Below are 19,404 nucleotides of genomic sequence, written 5' to 3'. Positions count from 1 at the left end.
CCCAAGTAGTTATGAGGGGCAAGGGGGAGGTTCCTCTGGCTTGTTCTCCATCTTCCTTGCCATTCTTTAGGGTCTGGCTCTGAAGATTTTATACTTTGGTTTTCAAAACACAAATGAAAACCTAAAGGGTCAACATAATAAAATATAACTTTATTTTTAATAATAAAATTAATGTTTCTAGTAAGGAAAAGATAGTATGTCATTCCTTGAGCAGTACACACAATCTTTTATCCAAAAGAATACATTGGGTTTTATTGTGTCATTTGTCTGAATACAGACTCAATGGAATATCTAAATGATACCCTGCTCTGAACTCCAAGTTGAAAGTAAGTTTTTATTATACTTAAGGGAAACAATGGGTTCAGCTGCTTATTGCAAGGAGCAATTGCCAAGGGAGAGTTAAACTCAATTACTGTAACCATACTGAATAAAAAATACTGCCAAGAACAAAAATACGCCTGGGTAAAGACAGCCACTGAATAAAAAAAATCGACATAAAGCGTATCAAATATTTATTTATCTGGGCAACAAAGGACTATGATACATTGACAGGCATGAAAACTACTGCCAGCACAACTCAATACAATACAGCTAGAACTGCTTCCAAAATGGCCAGTGAAAATACAGGAGACCAGGCGGTCCCAAGTGTGTGAAGTTCTTTGAACAAAAAGAGAGAGAGAGAGAGGAAAACATCCCTAACCCTTGGTTTAAAGACAATACTCATTTATTGCTCAAATGATGCTTTTAAGGGAGGACAGTGGAATAAAATAAACTTTTTTGCTTCTCCCCCACAAAACATAGACCGGTTATCAAACCACTCAAGTTCAATCTTTCCAGGGTCCAATATCACTTTTTTTTTTCCTTTCAGTTCAATGAAAAGCTAAATGTAATACTAATTATTTATAAAATTTTATTTTACTTGTTAAAATTTGTTCAGCTGTTTCATTGTCGTCTTTAACATGCTACAACAGGGCTAAATTCATGAATCCCAGAAGAAAAAAAAAAAGTCCCCCAAATCTTGAATTCCTAAATAAGTACCATGAACCACATGAAGAACTAATAGGGAAGATTCAAACCCACTAAACAAGAGGTAAACGAGATCACCAGATAAATAAAAAAAAAAAGGCTTAAAACAGACTCACCATATTTACAATTCCCATTAAATTACACATAAATAAATATATACAGAGACGTGAACACTGATTCCCTTATAGAATTGTGAATCGTGTTGCCAGAGAAAATTCAAGTTAGTCGCTTTACCTTGAAGAGGGAAAACTTTTACAACTGAAGACAAGACATGGAACTTCGAGTATCTGTGTGTTCAAGTTTATTCACAATACTGATAAAAATGTCATGATCCTTTTTGCCTTTTTTTTTTTAAGTATGGCTACAATCTGAACTGAAATATGTAAGGAAGGTGGTGATTCCATCCCGTGAAACTCATAGAATTTTTTTTTAATTTTTACGTTCCTTTTTTCTAAAAAAAAAAAAAAAGTTTTTAATTTTTTTGTTGTCTTTGTGGTTGATTTGTTGGGTTTAAAAAAAAAAAAAGGTTCACAAACTCGGACAGAACTCTTCTTTGCTGGCTTCACGGCCTGTTCGGTTCTCTTAGGCTCGGCGGGGCGGGGAGGCAAAGGGGAGGTGATGCTCATGGGGGCGGTCGGGGCCGGGGCCTGAAGGGTCGCCCTTCTCGCCGTGGAGCGTGGGCCCCGGGCCCCGGGGACTCGGGACCGAAGGCGGCAGCGGCGGCGGCGGCAGCAGCGGCAGTAGCAGCAGTGGAGGGTCGCTGGTCCCCGGCGCTGTCACCTGCCGGCGGTGGGCGGTGGGGGGTGGAGGTGCAGGCGGAGGTGGACGGGTGGGCGGGCGCGCGCGCGGCGGTGCGGGCGGGGCGGGCGGAGAGCCTCACTTTCTGTGTTTCTCCTCTTTGTCACTGCTTTTGGCGTTGTTGTCCGTGTGGCTGTTGGGGTTGTTGCTGAGGTACATTTTGTCCATGGCCTTGAGGGCCTCGGTGAGATAGTTCTGCAGGGCCGTAACCGCGGCGCACACCGCCGGGCTGCCGAAGCCGTGGGAGATGAGGTTGAAGTGGGTCAAACAGCTCTGGATGCCCGGCTCCAGGATGGGGTTGGGCCGCGAGTTCCCCAGGGGCGATCGGTCCTGGGCCAGCAGGTCGGTGAACTCCTTGCAGATCTGTCTGCAGCACAAGCAGGGCAGAGAGACCGGGGTGAGGCTCCGTGGGAGCACAACCAGCATCGAGACAGACCTTCCTCCCTGCAACCGGCTCTGTCTGCAGGACGGCTGACCTGACTCAGGGCCCCAGAGACAGACTAGGGGTGCGGGGCACAGCTGGGGAGACCTAGCCACCTCTCAGGAGCCGTCCGCACATCTCCTGCTCCTTACACACTTCCACTAACGCCCCCCTCTCTCTTTCCACCTGTGTGTTTCTCACCTCTCAGCTGCACCAAACTTTTTTTTCCTTTGCTGTGCCCTGTGGCATGTGGACTTAGTTTCCACACCAGGGATCGAACCCGGTGCCCCCTGCAGTGGAAGCACAGAATCTTAACCACTGGACTGCCAGGGAAGTCCTGAACCAAATTTCTAACCCCCATTTCTCACTCACACTAGGCATCCCTGACATAGGAAGACACTTAACCCAATCAGGAGAGAAAGGAAGGTGAGTAGGAAAGGCAGGGAGTCAGAAACACAAGCATCTCTTCCACAGCCAATAGCCTGGTACCCATCAGCTGTCCTGCTCAAAATACTGTAGAGACCCTCTTCCCTGACCTTCCACCACGACCTCAGCCATCTGAGGTCTGGGGGCATGAATTCTCCACTCATTCACCTTCAAATCAGGGTGGGTGTGGACAAGGAAGGCAAAACTTTTCTCGGGATTGCTTTACTCTTAAAAAATAAAAGGCATTCCAATACCCAAGTGCGGGGATAATTCAGTTGCTTGGGGGAAGCAGAAATAGACATTTCAATCTCCCTTGCCACCTCCTTTCCCATGCATTCCGCGCCCCCCCCCCCACTGCCACCAAAAAAAATGTCTAAGTAAAACTTTGAGGGTGGGTGTGCTTAGGAAGCTAAGAGAAGAGGGAAAAGTTGAAATACAAGCGATGAGGCCTACAAGGGTAGCTCAGTCTCTGAATCTGGGAAGCCAGGACTGGCTGGGGCCTTCCCGAGGCGAGGCGGCAGCAGCCTTTGGGTTGGGGCTTTAGGTAGGGGGCCTCGCAGGAGGGAGGCAGAACCGGGAGTACTGGCCGGCTGCCTCCCCCAAGGCCAGTTGATGTCTCCCCAGGCTAGAAAGTGCCCTGCCAGAGGCCTCAGCCTCTGCCCTCTGGATCCGAGCCCTCCTGGGACATCGACTTTGATAATTACGGGCTTCCAAACAAGCCTTTTAATTTCCAGAAAACATATCAAAACAGTCATTTTCTTTTCACACACCACCTGGAGAAGCCTATTCAGCCCAGGCACCGATGGGAATATAACTTGGGCCATTTTGAAACTGATTTGACATCTCGCCTGTAGGCTAGAACTTGTGGGCTGTGTGTGTACAGCACTTTTGAGGAGGTCAAGAAAGCAAGGCAAGAAATGGGAGAAGGGATTAGAGTGGAAACTAGGCCAGCTTCTGACCCGAACATTTTGCAAGCCACTAGCTTAATCCTCGCCCTTGGAGAAGCTAGTGATAAGAGACAAAAACTGACACAGGCAAGTCTGTCCACTCTTTTAAGAACTTGGTTCTGGTTTTCCTGAAGTAACATAGTCACAAAACCACACTCAGCTTCCCTCACATCCGCACTATACCCCATTCACATACATGCTAATTTTTTTTGTTTTTTTAATGAGAAGGTAGGGCAGAAGGGAGGGGAAAGAGGGAAATACACACTCATAATCTTCCTCGTATTTCCTCTTTAAGCTCCATCATGGTTTATAAGATTGTGTTGTAATTTCAGCGTTTACAACAACAAAACTGATTAACACAAAAGGAAAAGAGGCCAAAAGTGAGAGCAAAGAGGATTTTGATGTTTCTCTTTGACAGTGAGACACAGAGACCCCGAAGAGGTAAATGTCTTACTTTGTAGCCAGGAGCATGTTTTTTCTTGTCACTTGCTCATTGGGATCGGAATGTTGTCGGTTGAGAAATTCAGCTACTGCTTTGGCAGGAAATTCGGTTTCGCACACGTACCCAAAGTCCCTGGCTAGGTGGACAGCTTCTCCTGGCAAAAGGAGGAAGGAGAGGGCAAGAGAATGAAAAAAGCTGGGATCAAGACTTCCAGCTCCCTTATTTTCTTAACCCAGCTGTTGCAGGAAACACAAACGACTTGTTTCCCCACTTCAGGCATTTTCTTTCCTTCTCTGTAGGGTTCTAGCAGATGCATTTCTCAGGGAAAATGGCCACTTACCCTAGAAGGCCAAGATGATTTGAAAATGTAGATTCCATCACCTCCCCACGCAGCCTCATGCCCTACCCTGATGACATTCTCCCACCTTCTCTTTTAAAATGTTTCTTGTGTTCCAGCCTCACACCTATCAACGCGTTCATAAAATGATATTCATAATTACTTCTTGAGCTTTTCTGCAAGGGAACGACTCAGGGTTTACATTTTAACTTTATCGCATATAATTATCTGTTCATCCAAACCGATTAACCAAGAGGATTTGAGGGTCACTCCACTGAGTCTGTCTGTGTTGTTGATTTTCGAATCTTTGGTTTTAATTTCCTGAACCAGTTGGTTTTTACTGCAGGGCTTCCTGCCATTAGCTCCAGCTCCGGAAGAACGCATGCGCCAATTAGAGCATCAAAGCCCTCTCCGCGGAGCTTGTTTCCATAAAATGGAGCGGATCACAAACAATAACAGTTCTCCAGAAACTGCCTCCCTGCGATGGGACTCAACCCCCAGACCCATGCACACTCTCACCCTACACCCAAAGTCGTTACCACTATTTTCTTTGCGTATAATGCTTTCGGGATCTGAATGGTGGGTTCCCAGGGCACCGGCATTATTTTTAATACTGTGCAACTGTAGGTAAGTTTCTGGAACTGAACGATTGCTTATTCCTTAACAGTTACATGAGTTATCATTTTTGACACCATTAACAAATGGTTCACAGGATTTCTCCTCAAATTTGTGTTTTTAAATATTTTAAAAATTTACAATGCGAGAACCTGAATTCAGTTATACAATATCTCCTCAAATACAAGATATAAGTAAGATAAAGTGCCATCTTTAAATATAAATGGTGGTTTTGAAATCTGCACCATAACTTGAGTTCATTTTTTTCCTATTGGCATGAGACATTTCCAACAGAACACAAAGGAAAATGCAAGAGAACTATACATTCATTCCAACACACCCAAACTTTAGCCAATTGAGTATCAGACAAACTTAACAAGGATCTGGAGGAGGTAAGAATGTGACTACCATAACTGGACTATGGTGTATATTGAAAGGGAGTGAGGACAAGGTGAGCTTTTGTTTTGAGGGGTTTAGAAGCCTGGGTGTGTGTGTGTGTGTGTGCTTAAAAAACTGGCATGAGAAACTTTTTGCAATGCTTATTTATTTTTTCTTTTCCTATCCAAATAACTCAAAGTCTAAAACTGTTCATTTTTCTTCCTCTCCAGTAGAGAAGCACAATTAAATGAGAGATAAGGGAGCATATGTTTGGAAAACAAAAACCTGAAAGGGCATATAACCCTGAGCTTTCAGGATGGTCTTAAATCAGGATGCAGGTCAAAGATTCCCAAATTAATTCAGGAAGTAATGGTCACGCATTTCTCAAACGCAGATGTCAGAGTAGCTTAAGTGATTTACTGCTGAGCTCCATAAAGGAGACAGGAACTTGAAGAGTATGCAGTTCTTAAATTTTCACATTGTTTAGGTCAAAACTGGGCTGGGGCAGTGAGGGGGGGGGGTGTAATTTGGTAGCAGAGGGGAAGAAGAAAGGAGGACAGGACTAAATGCAAATAGTTTTTTCACATGCAAGAATTCCGTTCACTTCCAGCTACCTTCTCTGGAAAAAAATGAAATTGCACAATTGACACAAAATATAACCAAACATCTGGCCACTGAATAGCATCCACTTTCCCAGGAGAAACTTCCCTTCTTGTTAGCAAGGGAACTCGCTTACCCTCTACTAGTGATGTGAGCAGGGTGACATTGGCAGCTTTACGCCTCCCTGCTGGCAGATTTAATCCTATTTTGTCCAGTTTTTCTCTTAAAGATCTTCCTCCATTTTTAGACTTCGCCCTGTTTCACAAATATATGTGAGAAATGGATTTAGAAAACATTCAGTTGCTCTGCATCCCACTGTACTCATTTTGACAACTTCCTAAAATGTGCTTTTAAAAATTAAGAATCCTGGCCCCTAGACATATAAGGAAAGGAAACCTGAGAAGGAAAGATCATAGGAGATGCGTGCTTGCTAGACTGTAAAGCACCCTCTGTGTTCACTTATTACTGCAACTATGGTGGCAGGTTAGAAGGTTTTGATTTCCCAACTCTCTAAAGAAGAACCACAAACAAACAAATACAGTTCTCATCTCCAGGGTGTGAAGTATTTTTGAGTTCAACTGATTACTGTATATTTTCCCTGTTGTTACAATCACACAAATCCCAACGGGGTCTTTAAATTGTCTTTGCAAGATCTGCTGTGAGCCTGTTCAGAGTAACCAAAGTTATCATCACTCTCAGGTTTCTTGCTCGGCTTCAGCCCCAGTGGGAAATTCATTTCACCAACTGTTTACATGCCATGTCACCAGCCTAACTGGAAATGTCAAAAGTTGATATCAGCCTTTACAAATGTCACTGAATTCAGAGACAGTGGAGGTGGTTCTAAATAGATGTCTAAATAGACTCCCATAATAAGAAAGTGGTTAAGATAAATTGTTTAAATAAAACAGCAAATTAATTAATTTCAGATTTTATTCCCTACTCAAGTGCTCTTTAATTGTGTGGATTAGATTATACTCCCCTAGGTAAACAGTCTCCAATACTGGGGATGGGGGAAGGGGTAGGAAGAGGCAGCGGCAGATTTAGATGTGTCAGTGAAAGATTACAAAGAGACAGCAAATGACTGTGAAGGGGGAAGAAAAGAGTAGAACAGCTGATGCTAAAATCTGCCCAAAAATGGTTCTGTAAGCCTTTGTATAGGATATACCCATCACAGCAGAACTCCGGGTCTATAAATAGCTATATGTATACATATCAAAGAATGAAGTTTTGGGCCCACTTTCTTATTAAAAACTACAAAGAAGTAGAAAATATCTGGGACCGTTCAACGCAAGACCCACCACACACAACCCTGGGTGGGACCCCGAGAAGTAAAAAGCCCACAGGAGGGACAAACTGCCCTCAGGGAAGGTGCTTCACCTCGCTGACCCTCATAAAATCTTATCTAGCAAACGAATCATTCCAATCTCGAGTGCGTTGAGATGAGAATTCCTGACCACGCAGGCAACATGCAATCGTAGGTAGCGACCGCACAGAACACACGTAACCATGCCTTGCACGTAACCGTGCCTTGCACGCAGGCTGGCACGTGCGGACGCTGCGCATCCGAATTATTAGCGAAAGCCCCTCGGGCCCGTGGGGCCTGGGGGGACGGGGACGCGGGGGCGTGGCGCGCTGACTCTAAAACCATCGTCTTCTGCTTAAAACACTATTCAAGGGCCGCAAGCCCTCTGCGATCAGAGACCCTGCATGCAGGCAAGGCAAAGTGAGCAGCCCGAGATGAAGTTTTCCTAGGCCTGCGACGCGGGCGCGAGGAGGGAACAGGCGGGTGCACGGCGCCCCGCGGCTGCCGCGGGCGGGACTGAGTCCGCCGCGGAGGGAGCTGCGCGTGCGCAGGGGAGGGGCGGAGGGCGGCCGGGCGCCCGGTGAGCGCGCCGCGCCGGCCGCGCGCCCCTGGAACGACGGAGCGCGCGCGCGCGGGCGGGAAGGCGGCGGAGTGCGCAGGCGCGCGTCGCCTCGCCCCGCCCACACCACCCCCAGCTCCCACCCACTCGGTTCTCCGCTCTTTATCCCCGCCCCTTTCTTATCCCGCGGAGGGCGGGCCCTGGCGCGAGGCCCATTGGCGTCACCATCCCGGCGCAGGCGCAGTGCTTCCCCTCCGCCCCTCCCTCCACGGCCGGGGGGCGGGGCTGGGCGGGGCTGGGCGGGGCCGCGCCGGGCCTCACCTCCTCAGCACTCCGCCCAGCAGCGAAGCGTTGAGACACTCGGGCGGTGAGAGGCGCCGCTGTACTTCCGCCACCGTGACCTTGTACTTCGAGGTGGAGCTGAGGAGCGAGAGGCGACCCGGAACTGAACAGAAGACTTCGTTGGGGTTCACGACGCCGCCGAAGAGGTTGTCCTTGTTGATGGGAATGGCGGAGACGGCGTTGCTGTTGGACTTGGACAGGGACACGGGGCCTGCGGAGACACATGGGGAGGCCGCGTGTGGGCGCTGGGGAGCCCTGTGGAGCCCCGGGCCCCTCGCCCCAGGCCTGCGCCGCCACCAACCCCCCCCCCCACCTCCCGCCACCAACCCACTTCTCCTCCAGCCCCGAAAATCCCATGGCTCCTTCCCCACCTGCCCTAGTCCCTCCGGCTCCATCCCTGTGGGTAGTGGAAGCCTGAGCCCCTCGGCGCTTCCCCTCGGCAACCCCGCCCCGCCAGCCCGGCCTGTCCTTCCGCCGGGACCCCCTCGCCCTGTAACCGCTGGGGTGCTGTCTAGAGGTGCTAGTGAGGCGGTGACCCTCTCGGCTCTCCGCATCGGAGGACACTGGGCCCCAGAGCCGAGAAAAAAGCCCCGTGTGCATTCAGGGTGGGGTGGGTGGGGGGGACGAGGGCTTCTTCAGTGTTGGGGAGAAACTGTTCAAAGACCCATAATTAAAATCAGCCAAGAGTCTCCACGGCTAAAGCTGCCTCTAAAAATGAGCATCTCAGTCATGGCACTCAAGCCGAGAAGTGGTGGATTCAAGTTGTCACACAGCGCACACTCCCCAGCCTTTCAATAAATAGTCCTTGCCTCCCCGCCCCCCCTTAACGTTTATCTGTGAAAAGGGGTTTTAGAAGTCCATGCCAAGCCCAGTTTTGAATTCAAAAAAAAAAAAAAAGGATAAACAGGCCTACCATGGAATATTAGCAATGTGTATTTTCGACGAGCAAAGAGTTAACAGTCCCTACGCTTAAGCACCTTCTTTGGGAAAGGGGGATTAGGGGGAGGCTATATTCTTATTAGTTAAAATCACGAGCTCTTCATTGTTGGATTCCCCCATACTTGGGGGGGGGGGGGGAATTCAAGGCCAGCAGGAAGTAGACCAACACGTTAAATTTCTAACACCAATATAATTCAGATGCATTCACAACCATTTAAATACAGTATGCATTTGTATTAAGATTCCACATGGAGACATACTACATAATACATGCTTATCTCAGTACTCTCTTTAATGGGGATATTTTAGACGTATGGGGGGGGGCTCTAGGTTTTGGATAGATCACTTGTGACATTAATAGCTCTGGGGAGGCTAATAGAGACAATAGGAGTTAAACGAACTCTTGAGAGATTACTAATAAAAGAGCCAATTATCATGTCGACTTGGAAAGAGCATCTCTTAAGATTTATCCCTTGCACATCTAATTTGACGTGACAAAGACTTCGCAGATGCAAAAATGAAACTTTAAACTCGCTAACAATATACTGATTGGGGTTAGAAATGAGAACAGTTTTATATAGCATCATCCTCTGGTGGTGCCTAGAATCCTGAAATGTAACGTTGCCACTATAACCAAGGGAAAAAAAAAAAAAGCTGCTGTGAATAGCATTTAATCCAGTAAACTTTATTTTACTCACTAAACGCAACATAAATTACAAATCCATCCAAATCACTTGACACTTTTAAAAAACAATTTCTGCTCAGAACAATTATGCTAATAAACCTGACATCTTCAAGAGGCTCATTTTAACCAAAAGCCAAATTTTTGCTAACCTAATTCACAAAGTTGAAAAAATCCTTCAACACCTAATGAGAAATTCAGTATAAGAACTTGAAAGGTTTTTTTTTTTTCCCTCTCTGCTAAGGAGTGCTGTCTTTATCATCTGCCCCCATATTAATAGTGAATTACTTGCATTGTTTTTAGCATTATACACTTCTTATAACACTTATGGCCACTCACGCAGTGGATTAACTGTTAAAACTGTTTCAAAATTGAAATGCCACTTCCAAATCTGCTCAACTATCACACATTTCATGTGTTTGTCCAGATATCATTAAACTAAATTAAATGGTCAAGTCATAAATCAGAACAAAGCTAGCCTGTTGCCATTACTAAATCATTTGAGCATTGCTGTTCTACGCCTATCTATTCGCTAATTCTGAGCCTTTAGGAAATCCTACTTGAAAAAAATAAATACACCTCTGCAAGTTCTTTTAAATAGCACTATGCCTGTAAGGACATGCTTGGAATGCAGAAGGAAATGGCTTACCTTTCTTAATTACAGTTTGATCTGGGATGTTAATACCCGGGTCTTCTACATGCTGCAACAAAAGGATACACATGGATGTAAGTGTATAATCAAAACAAAAGGAAATGAATATTTCGCGCAAGATAGGGGGAGGGGAAGGCGTAGAATCGAAATCCCCCCTCCCATCTGGTGACATTTATATATAAACATCTCATCTTGGCTTATTGGAATTTGGAGCTTTGCAGCTCAAGAGGTTTCACTGTACACCCACGGCCAATTTCTCGACCCCCAGCAAATAATCCACATTTGAAGGAGGTGGAGTGGGGAACAAAACTTTCTTTGGAAATTAAATCGAGTTTGGGAACACCTAATCTTTCTCACAGCCTGCTTAACCTTTCAAAATACACCTAGCTTTAGTTTGGCGCCTCAGTGGCTTCGGACTTGAGCGATTCCACTGTTGAGGCAGCAAAAGCCAGAGAAACACAATAGAAATGACAGAGGCGGGAGTGGCCTGGGAGTACTGGAAACGTTTTAGGTGACGTGATAAAGAGCAAACGTGTATGTGCACCTTCACTTACGGAGAAACAAAATAAAAATTTTAAGGACTACTGTCTAAATTGAATATCAAATATCAAATTGGATATGAAAACGATAGAAGGAAGGGAGGGGGGAAGCCTTTGAGGTTTCCCTGCTGTGTCCAGCAGCAGATTTGTTAGTGTGGGCTTCCTTTTTCCTTTTTTTTTTTTTTTTTTACAGATGGGTGGCTATACGTATGTGCTACAGTCAAAACGTGATTAGAAAGTAAAATGAAATCATGTTTTCTAATGCAGAAACTGACAGGCAATATAATGTCTGGCTGTGTTTACAAATTAGCACCAGGGCTGCTGAGATAGAAGATTTCGCAATCGTTACCAAACGCAGGCATTACCATTTAAAAAAACTATTACTTCCTTCTCTAGTCTTTGTCCAACAATAATACTGATTCAAACATTTTCCATTCTGTCTTGGATTTATGCTCCTGTTAATTGTGCCTGATCGCAATGATTCCGGGTGGATGGTACTAAGTTGCTTTATTACAGGTTTTATTATACTCAATGCTCTCATTTGTAACTTGCCTAAAGTGCTTCTGGATTTAAGTATAATTAAATTGAGAAATGTTCAGAAATGACTACTGCTGCAGTTCTTGTGTTTTAACTATATGGGGAAATATGATCCCTTTATGCATGCACCCTAAACCCATAAAGTAAATGTAGTGTGGCATAATACTTTTATTTGTGTTATTTCTAGACCTTATCCATACAGGGAAGACTGTTAAGTTTAAAACCCCACTGAGATATTAATGATTAAATAATTTTCACCATCGATTTGGTTTTCTTAAATATTTGGCGTTCGTTTTCATTAAAGGTTAACTGTTGCAGCAATGGGAAAATTGAAAACCCTTTTCTTGACCCAAATTCCTTTGAAAGAATTTTTTCTTCAAAGGTTGGGGGAGGAAAGGGGAAGAGCAGCAACTGGGTTTCCTTGTTTTTATTTGATCTTTTGGTTAATTTCTCCTATAGGCCAGTTTCACCACAAAGAGTGACTATACAGGTGTTAAGAATTCACACCAGCCACTTTGGAATTTTTTGCAAAGTAGAGCAATTCTAATTCGTGGTAAGTTTAAAAAGCTTGCAACGTTATTTTGCAATTCAAATATTTCCAAGGCGCAGACTAGGATCAGGACTCAGAGACTCTCCGGAAAGGGGAACTCAAATGGTCACAACTTCCAAGTTTGTTTTTTAATCGCCCTTCTCCCAACTATTCCTCCTCTCATTTTACTTTCCAAGAAATGCACTGTGTAATATGTTTCTAAAAACATGTATGACAACACACACATATGCAGGCACACAAGGCTTACTCAACCCCACCCTGGATCAAATGCCTACTTTCCTGCTTTCCATGCTAGGCTGCTAAACATAACCAACAAATTTCAGTGATTAACTAGGCCAAATGAGAAATGTAATAAATTTTCTATTTCCCTATGTAACTTAAATAATGTTTTAAATTCACCAAGCAAGCAGGTAAGTTCATCTGACCATTTTCTTTGCAATCTAATGCAGTAATCATTAAACTGTCAACGGACATATTGCTGCAATATTTGATGCAGTAATTTGAAATAGCATTTTAGCAAAAATCACATCCAGATACATTTCCTCTCCAAAGAAAAGCAGCATTAACAGAGCCTTTACAGCTTTAATAAAATTATTGGCTTGTTCTAATTCCATTTCAGGAAGGTTGTGAGGAAACCATAAATATGTAGAATTGAAGCAGAGATGCCGGTTTAAATTTAATTTCAGAAAGTATTTTCAAATTATCAATAGCCTGGTTTGCATTGCCAAAGAGTAAATGTGCTAATACCATGCTTATTTAGAAATCATCGAAAACTGCATTTATTGATAACTGAATTAGAGCTCAAAGACTGCATTGCCCAATAGTCTCAAAACATTAAAGTAATATGGGGGTGTAGCAGGTCCTGATGGGCGTTGGGAACCCAGCTAATGATTTATGAGGTCAGCACTTAGCACCCCTAGGAAGAGAAAAAAGGCTGCATTTAATGTCCTCCTGTTCGGATTTGCCACTTAGTATTCTTTAATCAGGGTAGGGTATACACGTAACTTTCAAAGACCCCCTAGCACTCATAAAATCCGGTCAAAATAATTTTATCCGTGTGTCTTTTACACTTTCTTTTAAATCGATAGGGCATTTAAATGAGCTCTTTTGATCCACTCTAACACGTCTTTCAGGACTGGGAGGAGAAACCCCCACGTCAGACATAGCGGTGGAATCAGATCCTCTCATAATCGAAACAGTTTACTGTCGCCGAGAGGGGAAGGTAGCGTCCACGGTGACACTCGTCTGATTTATAAATGGTAACGCAGGCATTGTTTGAAGGAGCTCTGCGAACCATTGTTCTCCCGGCCGAACTCTCAACTACTTTTGAATCTTTGGCATGTGGTTGTCTAGGTGGGTGCTTAAAGGGTCCACCCGATAAAACAAAAGGAGATTTGGAGAAAGTAAACAGCGGAGAGGAGGAAAGCCCAGTCCCCGGGGCTGGACGTTCCAGGGGGGGACCCTTTCCTGGGCGTGAGAGAGCGGGGACCGCGTTTGCTCCCCCGCCGCCCCCGCGCGCGCGCGGCCTCTTACCGGCACGTCCTCGATGGCGTGAGGTAAGGAGTGGATCGGGAGGTCTCCGAGTCCGGAGCCAAGCCCGTGGGGGCCGTGCAGGAGGTCCTCGTGCCGCCGGTAGTCCCTGCGAGGATCCAGGCCCGACAGCTGGTGGGGCAGCCCCCGGTGCGTATGCAGGAGCCCAGACTCCTGGCTCTGCCTCTGACCGGGCCAGCCCGGGTGCTGCGGCTGCGGCTGGGCGTGCAGGGGGTTCAGGCTGTAGGGGTCGTTGACGTGGGAGTAAGGATCTTGCGACTGGGGGTAGATAGGCTGGTAGGGCGGGGGGAAGTAGGGGGGCTGGAAGTCGGCATTGGGGTATGGGACAGCGGCGGGGCGCTCGTGTAGGGAGATTGACCTACAGTGCCCAGCTGGGGCAACCGTGCCGTCCCGTTGCTGGCGCCGTCGTGACGGTCCTGCAAGAGAGCGAGGCCAAGGGGAGAGAAGACGGCATCAGGCGTCGGGCCACTCCGCCAGGCTGCGTGCGAAACCGCCCGGCCCGGTCCGCAGGCCGCCGCGAGGAACCAGCCCTCCGCGCGGCTTTGGCAGAAAATTCTCCAAAAGCGAAACGGGCCCTTCCTTCCCCAATCGCAGGGAATTTTCGCCGATGCCAGTCGAGGGGGCATTAGAGACTCTCCTTAGGTGTTTCTTGCAAAGGGGGAAAAAAGGCAGAACCCGGACTACAGCCCGCTCAGCAGCAGAGGGAAACCTCCCTTAAGCAAAATTAAAATTCCTAGTAAATATTAAACAGCTAGAAGCGGCCTTTTCTCTGTCCCTGGGTTTGAACCTGCCCGCCACGGTGTTATTGTTTACCCTGTTCCATTTATTTGGAGGGGGTAAAAATCATGCCCATTCAAAGACTATTACCATTTCATGACTATTTAAATAGAAACATATTTCGTAGAGGGGCTGTAAGGAAAGCCCACGTTTAAATTACCAGCTCAAAGAAGGTTTTTAACTGCGGGATTGGGGGCTGTCTTTTCCGCTTCCTCACTTAGGAGCCTTTTTCTGGACAGAGTCGATTTATGAGAGCGACGGGGAAGAGGGAGACGTCAAGTAAAGGTTTAAAATGCAAAGATTCAGCCTTATATTGGGTTTAAAAGAGAGGTGCGCCCCGGGGCGGAGGCCCCCGCCCCTTCCACCCCAGCCCCAAAGGGCAGAAGAAACGCCTGACTTCTGTTCCTCTATTGCAATTCGTTTGCAAAACAAGCGAACGGAGTTGATTCCAGGGAACGCGAACCCTCGGAGGTTCAGCCCTGGGCCCCGGGCGGGGGGGAAGAAGGGGCACGCCGGGCAGCGTTTTTCCTACATCCGGATTAAGCATCAGATGTTGAGCACGTCTCGGGAACAAGTGAAGAGGCGAGGAAATACAGATGAAAGCAGAGAGAAAACACGCTGGGGAAGTAGCGGCGAGGTAGGTGTGCGAGCCGGGAGAGGTCGCGCGAGGGTGAGGGGGGGACCGCGTTCGACTGAAGGATGGAAGAGAGGGAGAGAAACGGGGAGGGGGGGGGCGGGAAATGCAAACGAGGAAAGGCGGGCGCCCTGAAGGAAAACCGGGCGAGGACCCCGAGGTCTCTCTCCGCAGCCCCAGGTTTCCAGACTAGGATTCCTAAGGAGGCAGGGGTCGGGGGTGGGGATGGGACTCACCATAGCTGAAAAACTGTGAACTAACATCTGCGAAGAGTCTGGGGTAACGAGTCAGGGTGGAAAACAACAAGCAAGCGCGGAGAGCCCGGCTGCCCCGCCGCCCGAGCGCGCCCCACACAAAAGGCGCCCCGCGCCACCCAGGACTCTGGTCACCGCGCCGCCGCTCCCCCGGGCGCCGGAGCCCCGCTCTGGTCCATCCGAACTTGAACCACCGATTCGAGCGGCGCCTTCAGTTGGTCGAACCCACGGTCTCTATCCTGCCGCGATCGGGTAGGATTCAAAGTTCCTTAAAAAATTGGGAAAAAAAAAAAAAAACCCGAAAAGGCAAAAAAGCAAAAAAAAAAAAAAAGAAAGAAAAGTGTGTGTGTCTGTGTCTGTGTGTGTGCGCGCGTGTTCCTTAATCCGTGTCTCCCCCTCTTTTCTGAGCCGCGGCTTCGCTTGAGCTTCTAATAACCGCGCTGGGCAGCGTTCCTGGAGCCTCCTAATAGCAGATATTCATGACTATTAATATTACACGAATACTTAATAAGGGAAGAATGCCTGGAAATCGAGCGTGAAGCGGAGAGGCAACTCGCGCCGGAGCCGGCTCTCAATGCAGTCCATTGACGGGAGCCTTAGTGTAGCAAATCGGAGGTGGGGAGAGGCAGCGCGAGAGACAAAAAGCGAGCGAGAGAGGGAGCGGGCGAGCGCGCGGGGGGCCGCGGCGCGGCGGCTGGCGAATCACAGGGAAGGGGCAACATTTTAAAAGGTTGCAGGGTAGGCCAAAGCGAAAGAGAAAGAGGGAGACGGGGAGACCGAGCGCGAGCGCGCGGAGAGGGGGAGAGTGTGTCTTGCGTGCGTGTGTGAGAAAGAAAGTGTGGGCGCGAGAGAGGAGCCCGGAGTGGGGAGATGGGAGGGAGAGCCCGGGAGGAGGGGGGGAGGAGGGAGGAGGGAGGAGGGAGGGGAGGGGAGGGGGCCGCGCCGGAGCGCGCGGAGGGGGAGGCCGCGGGGGAGGGGGAGGGGAGAGGAAGCGAGCGAGGACAATCAGACCTAAAAGGCTGGGGCAGACCTCGGCATGCCGCGGGGGCCGCGCGGCGCGGCCGGCCGCTCCCGGGGACCGCGGCCGGGCGTTCGAAGGGCTCTCCGCCCCCGAGCTGCGGCGGGCCGGGCCTCTCCGGCCGCGGGCTCCTCCGCTCCGCTGCAGGGCCTGGGGCGCGGGGTCCGGCCGCCCGCCGCCGCGCGGCTTCTCCATGGCCCGGCGCCCCGCCCGGGACCGGCTCTCGCCTGGGCCGCCGCTCTCTTGCTTCCCGCGGCCTCCGGGGACCGGCCGCTCTGCGCCGCCGGCCGCCCCGCCCTCGGCTCTCCGGGGCCGGGGCTCGCGAAGGAGGGGCGGGGGGGGGGGGCACCGGGCCGCGGCCCGGGGAGCGCAGAGACGCGAGGCAGCCCAGCCCAGGCGCCGCTGGCACGGACTCCCCGCTCCCGGCGCAAACCCGTCCGACTGGCTGGGCCACTCCCGCCCGACGCACCCCCGGATGACACGGCTCGCTCTCCCCTGGCTGCCGCTGCCAGTCTGCCCGCCGGGGTGTCAGAACAAGCGGCACCTCGCCTCCTGCATGTCCCTGCAGAGCCCGGCATAATTAGACAGTCCCGAGCCGGCTCGGAAACCCGAAATCCCTGCTCCGGCGCTCGCCACCGCGAAGTTGTTGAAACAGCCTTCACTGTTTTCTCCTCCTCTTTCTCCTCTCGCTTCTCGTCTTCCCCACCACCCCCCCCCCCCGCCCTTCCCTTGACTCTCACTCACACGCACATGCACACGACGCGCCCCAACAGGGTCCCCACTCTGGGGGTGCAAGTTCGCTTCCCACCTGGGTTCCCCGGGCGCCTCGCCCCACTTTGGACCCCGCCCGCCGGGGCTTTCGGTCTTCGAGAATGGGGATGCCCGAGCCCCGGGCCACGGCCCGAGGAGGCTTAGGAGCCCGCTGTCACCCCGACCGGTCCGCAAAGGGTCCCCCCGGCCCTGAAAACAAAGCGACTGGTCTGACATGGAGTCAGTCTCTGCGCCCCGCACCAGCCAAGCCACGAGTCCCCAGCTAAGCAACCGTCCCCTTGGCATGCACTCCGTGCCCCATTCACTGGGGGAAGGAAGGGCGAAACAGGAGGGGCTGGTAAAGGAAAAAGAATTAAAATAGTCCACGGAGAGGAGAGGAGGAGGGAACGGAGGACACGTCGTTCACCCAAGCCCACATTCTCATTTCAAGTGAAGACCCCCGCCGCGCCCCGCACAGACCTCTACGCTCCACATTCCCAGCTCCAAATGCCAAAAAGAGAAGGGGGGGTAGGGGGGACCCCAAGCCGGGACTGCCACCTACTATTTACATAGCTAAGTCTCTGGCGGCGGCCCCCTCCCCAGCCCCCCTCCTAGCGGGGGGCTAGAAGGGGGTTGGGGCAGCAGCCGCCAGGCCCGTGGATCCCGGGGCTTCCCCGGCTGCCCCACGAAGCCGAGCTCCCGGGACTGTGGGTTTTGAAACGGGCTCCAAGGCGGCGCGCTCTATCGGCCGGGCGGGCTCCGCGCACCGGAGGCTGTGGGTAGCCCCGCCGGGATTCCCACGGTCACGCAGCTGAGGGCGCGGCGGCCAGCAGGCTCCCGCCTCCACCCCAGGGATGCGCCGACCCAGTAGCACAGACCGAGAAGCTGCCTAGAACTTCTCGAATAACGCAGGGTACTGGAGGAAGCCCCGCAGCCGTTCGGTGGAGGAGTGCTCCCAAACTGAACCGGCTCACAGGGAGGTGCGCTCCCGCTGAGACCGCAGGCTGCAGGCCCCTTCTCCAAAAGGGAGGGGGCCTTTTTAAAGCGGGTTGGGTGGAGGACTGGTAGAAAGGAAGGAAGGAATGAACAAATGAAAATGTTAAAGATCAGAGACAAAGACTTAAAGAGGGAAAGAGGTTTTCCCTTTCTCTTTCTGGTGACCTGGGCCCTCAGAAGCTCGTTGGAGAGACAAGCAGAGTTCAGAGACGCCTGCCCAGTTGCCAGCAATGACTTAAAAAACCCACGCTCGTCTACCCTTAGCCACACTCAAAACTGGTCTGGAGAAAATCGCGGTAGAGGGGGAGTGGGACAGGAGGCCGCGAAGGAGGAGAATGAAAGAAGGGAACGTCCTCAACCTTCCTCGCCAGCTTCTCCCCTGCGCTCTTCGGGCGAATCGGAGAGGCGGGCGCTGCGCTGGGCAAAGTTTGTCCCACCCGCCTCTCGCAGCTGGTGGCGAGGAGAGGAGGGAAGCGGAGCTCCGAGCCTACAGCCGCGGGAGAGACTGCGCCCGCGCCGGGCTTACCTCGCAGTCCTCGTACTTGATGTTGTCCGTCAGTTTCCAAAGCATTTTCATGGATCGGCGTGAATGGGTTTGGCCCCTCTCCGCCTCGCACCCAAGTGGAGCTACTCTCTGGGTAAGCGCAAAGCGCCGGCTGCGGGCGGCGAGCGCAGGAGGAGGGGGAGGGCGAAGAGGAGGAGGGTGAGGAGGAGGAGGAGGGTGAGGAGGAGGCGAGGAGGGAAGGAGCTCCCGTGTGCGCTCGGAGATCTCCCTCTAATGGTAGAAACTTTTCCCTTTTCCTGCTCTTTACCAACAGCCTAATCGCCTCATTAGCATATCAACAATAGTCCAATTGCTCGCCAGCACCACAATCTGCCGCCGGCCGCTCTGACCCAGGTATAAAGGCCTCTGCGAGGCGCGAACTCGCTCCTAGAGCGCACGCCCGCCCGGGAGCCCACGGAGTCTCCCTTGAGCCCCGCAGCGCGCCGCTGAGCCGGCGCCTCCGGCCCCGTGTCGCCCGAGTCGTCGTCTCTCTCCTCTCCTCGTCCCGGCCCTGCGCACGGTCCGAGTGGCCGCTCCCGGGGCCCAGCTCTCCCAGCACCTCTTCCCCATCCCTGCCTGTACCAGTGGTTCCGTCCTTTCGGGCCCTGTCCAATTTTAGCAGAAATTATTATCCCTTTTCTCAATTAAATCTAACCATCAACCCAAGACCGGCGTCATCACTCCAGGATTTTCTGCCCAGCCAGAGATTGCCTCCGCTGCGGGCAGCCGCCACCTCCGGCCGCAGGGCCCCGGGAGTTTTATTGGCTTCGCGCTTCACCGCCCCCCC

General features: G+C 50.4%; 1 protein-coding gene across 1 annotated transcript; it reads right to left on the bottom strand.

The window, feature by feature from the left end:
- Nucleotides 1-489: 489 nt before the first annotated feature.
- Nucleotides 490-18,731, bottom strand: TFAP2A (transcription factor AP-2 alpha). Its single transcript, XM_027524991.1, is given in 8 exon segments — nucleotides 490-2,191; nucleotides 4,073-4,214; nucleotides 6,127-6,245; nucleotides 8,174-8,405; nucleotides 10,465-10,516; nucleotides 13,627-13,964; nucleotides 13,967-14,060; nucleotides 18,600-18,731. Coding segments are annotated over 8 exon segments (1,317 nt in total). The 5' UTR covers nucleotides 18,651-18,731; the 3' UTR covers nucleotides 490-1,902.
- Nucleotides 18,732-19,404: the final 673 nt, after the last annotated feature.

This window comes from Bos indicus x Bos taurus, chromosome 23 (assembly GCF_003369695.1).
Source record: "Bos indicus x Bos taurus breed Angus x Brahman F1 hybrid chromosome 23, Bos_hybrid_MaternalHap_v2.0, whole genome shotgun sequence".
Classification (NCBI taxonomy): Eukaryota; Metazoa; Chordata; class Mammalia; order Artiodactyla; family Bovidae; genus Bos; species Bos indicus x Bos taurus.
The sequence above is the reverse complement of the archived record's forward strand: the minus strand, read 5'-3'. Positions and strand labels throughout refer to the sequence as shown.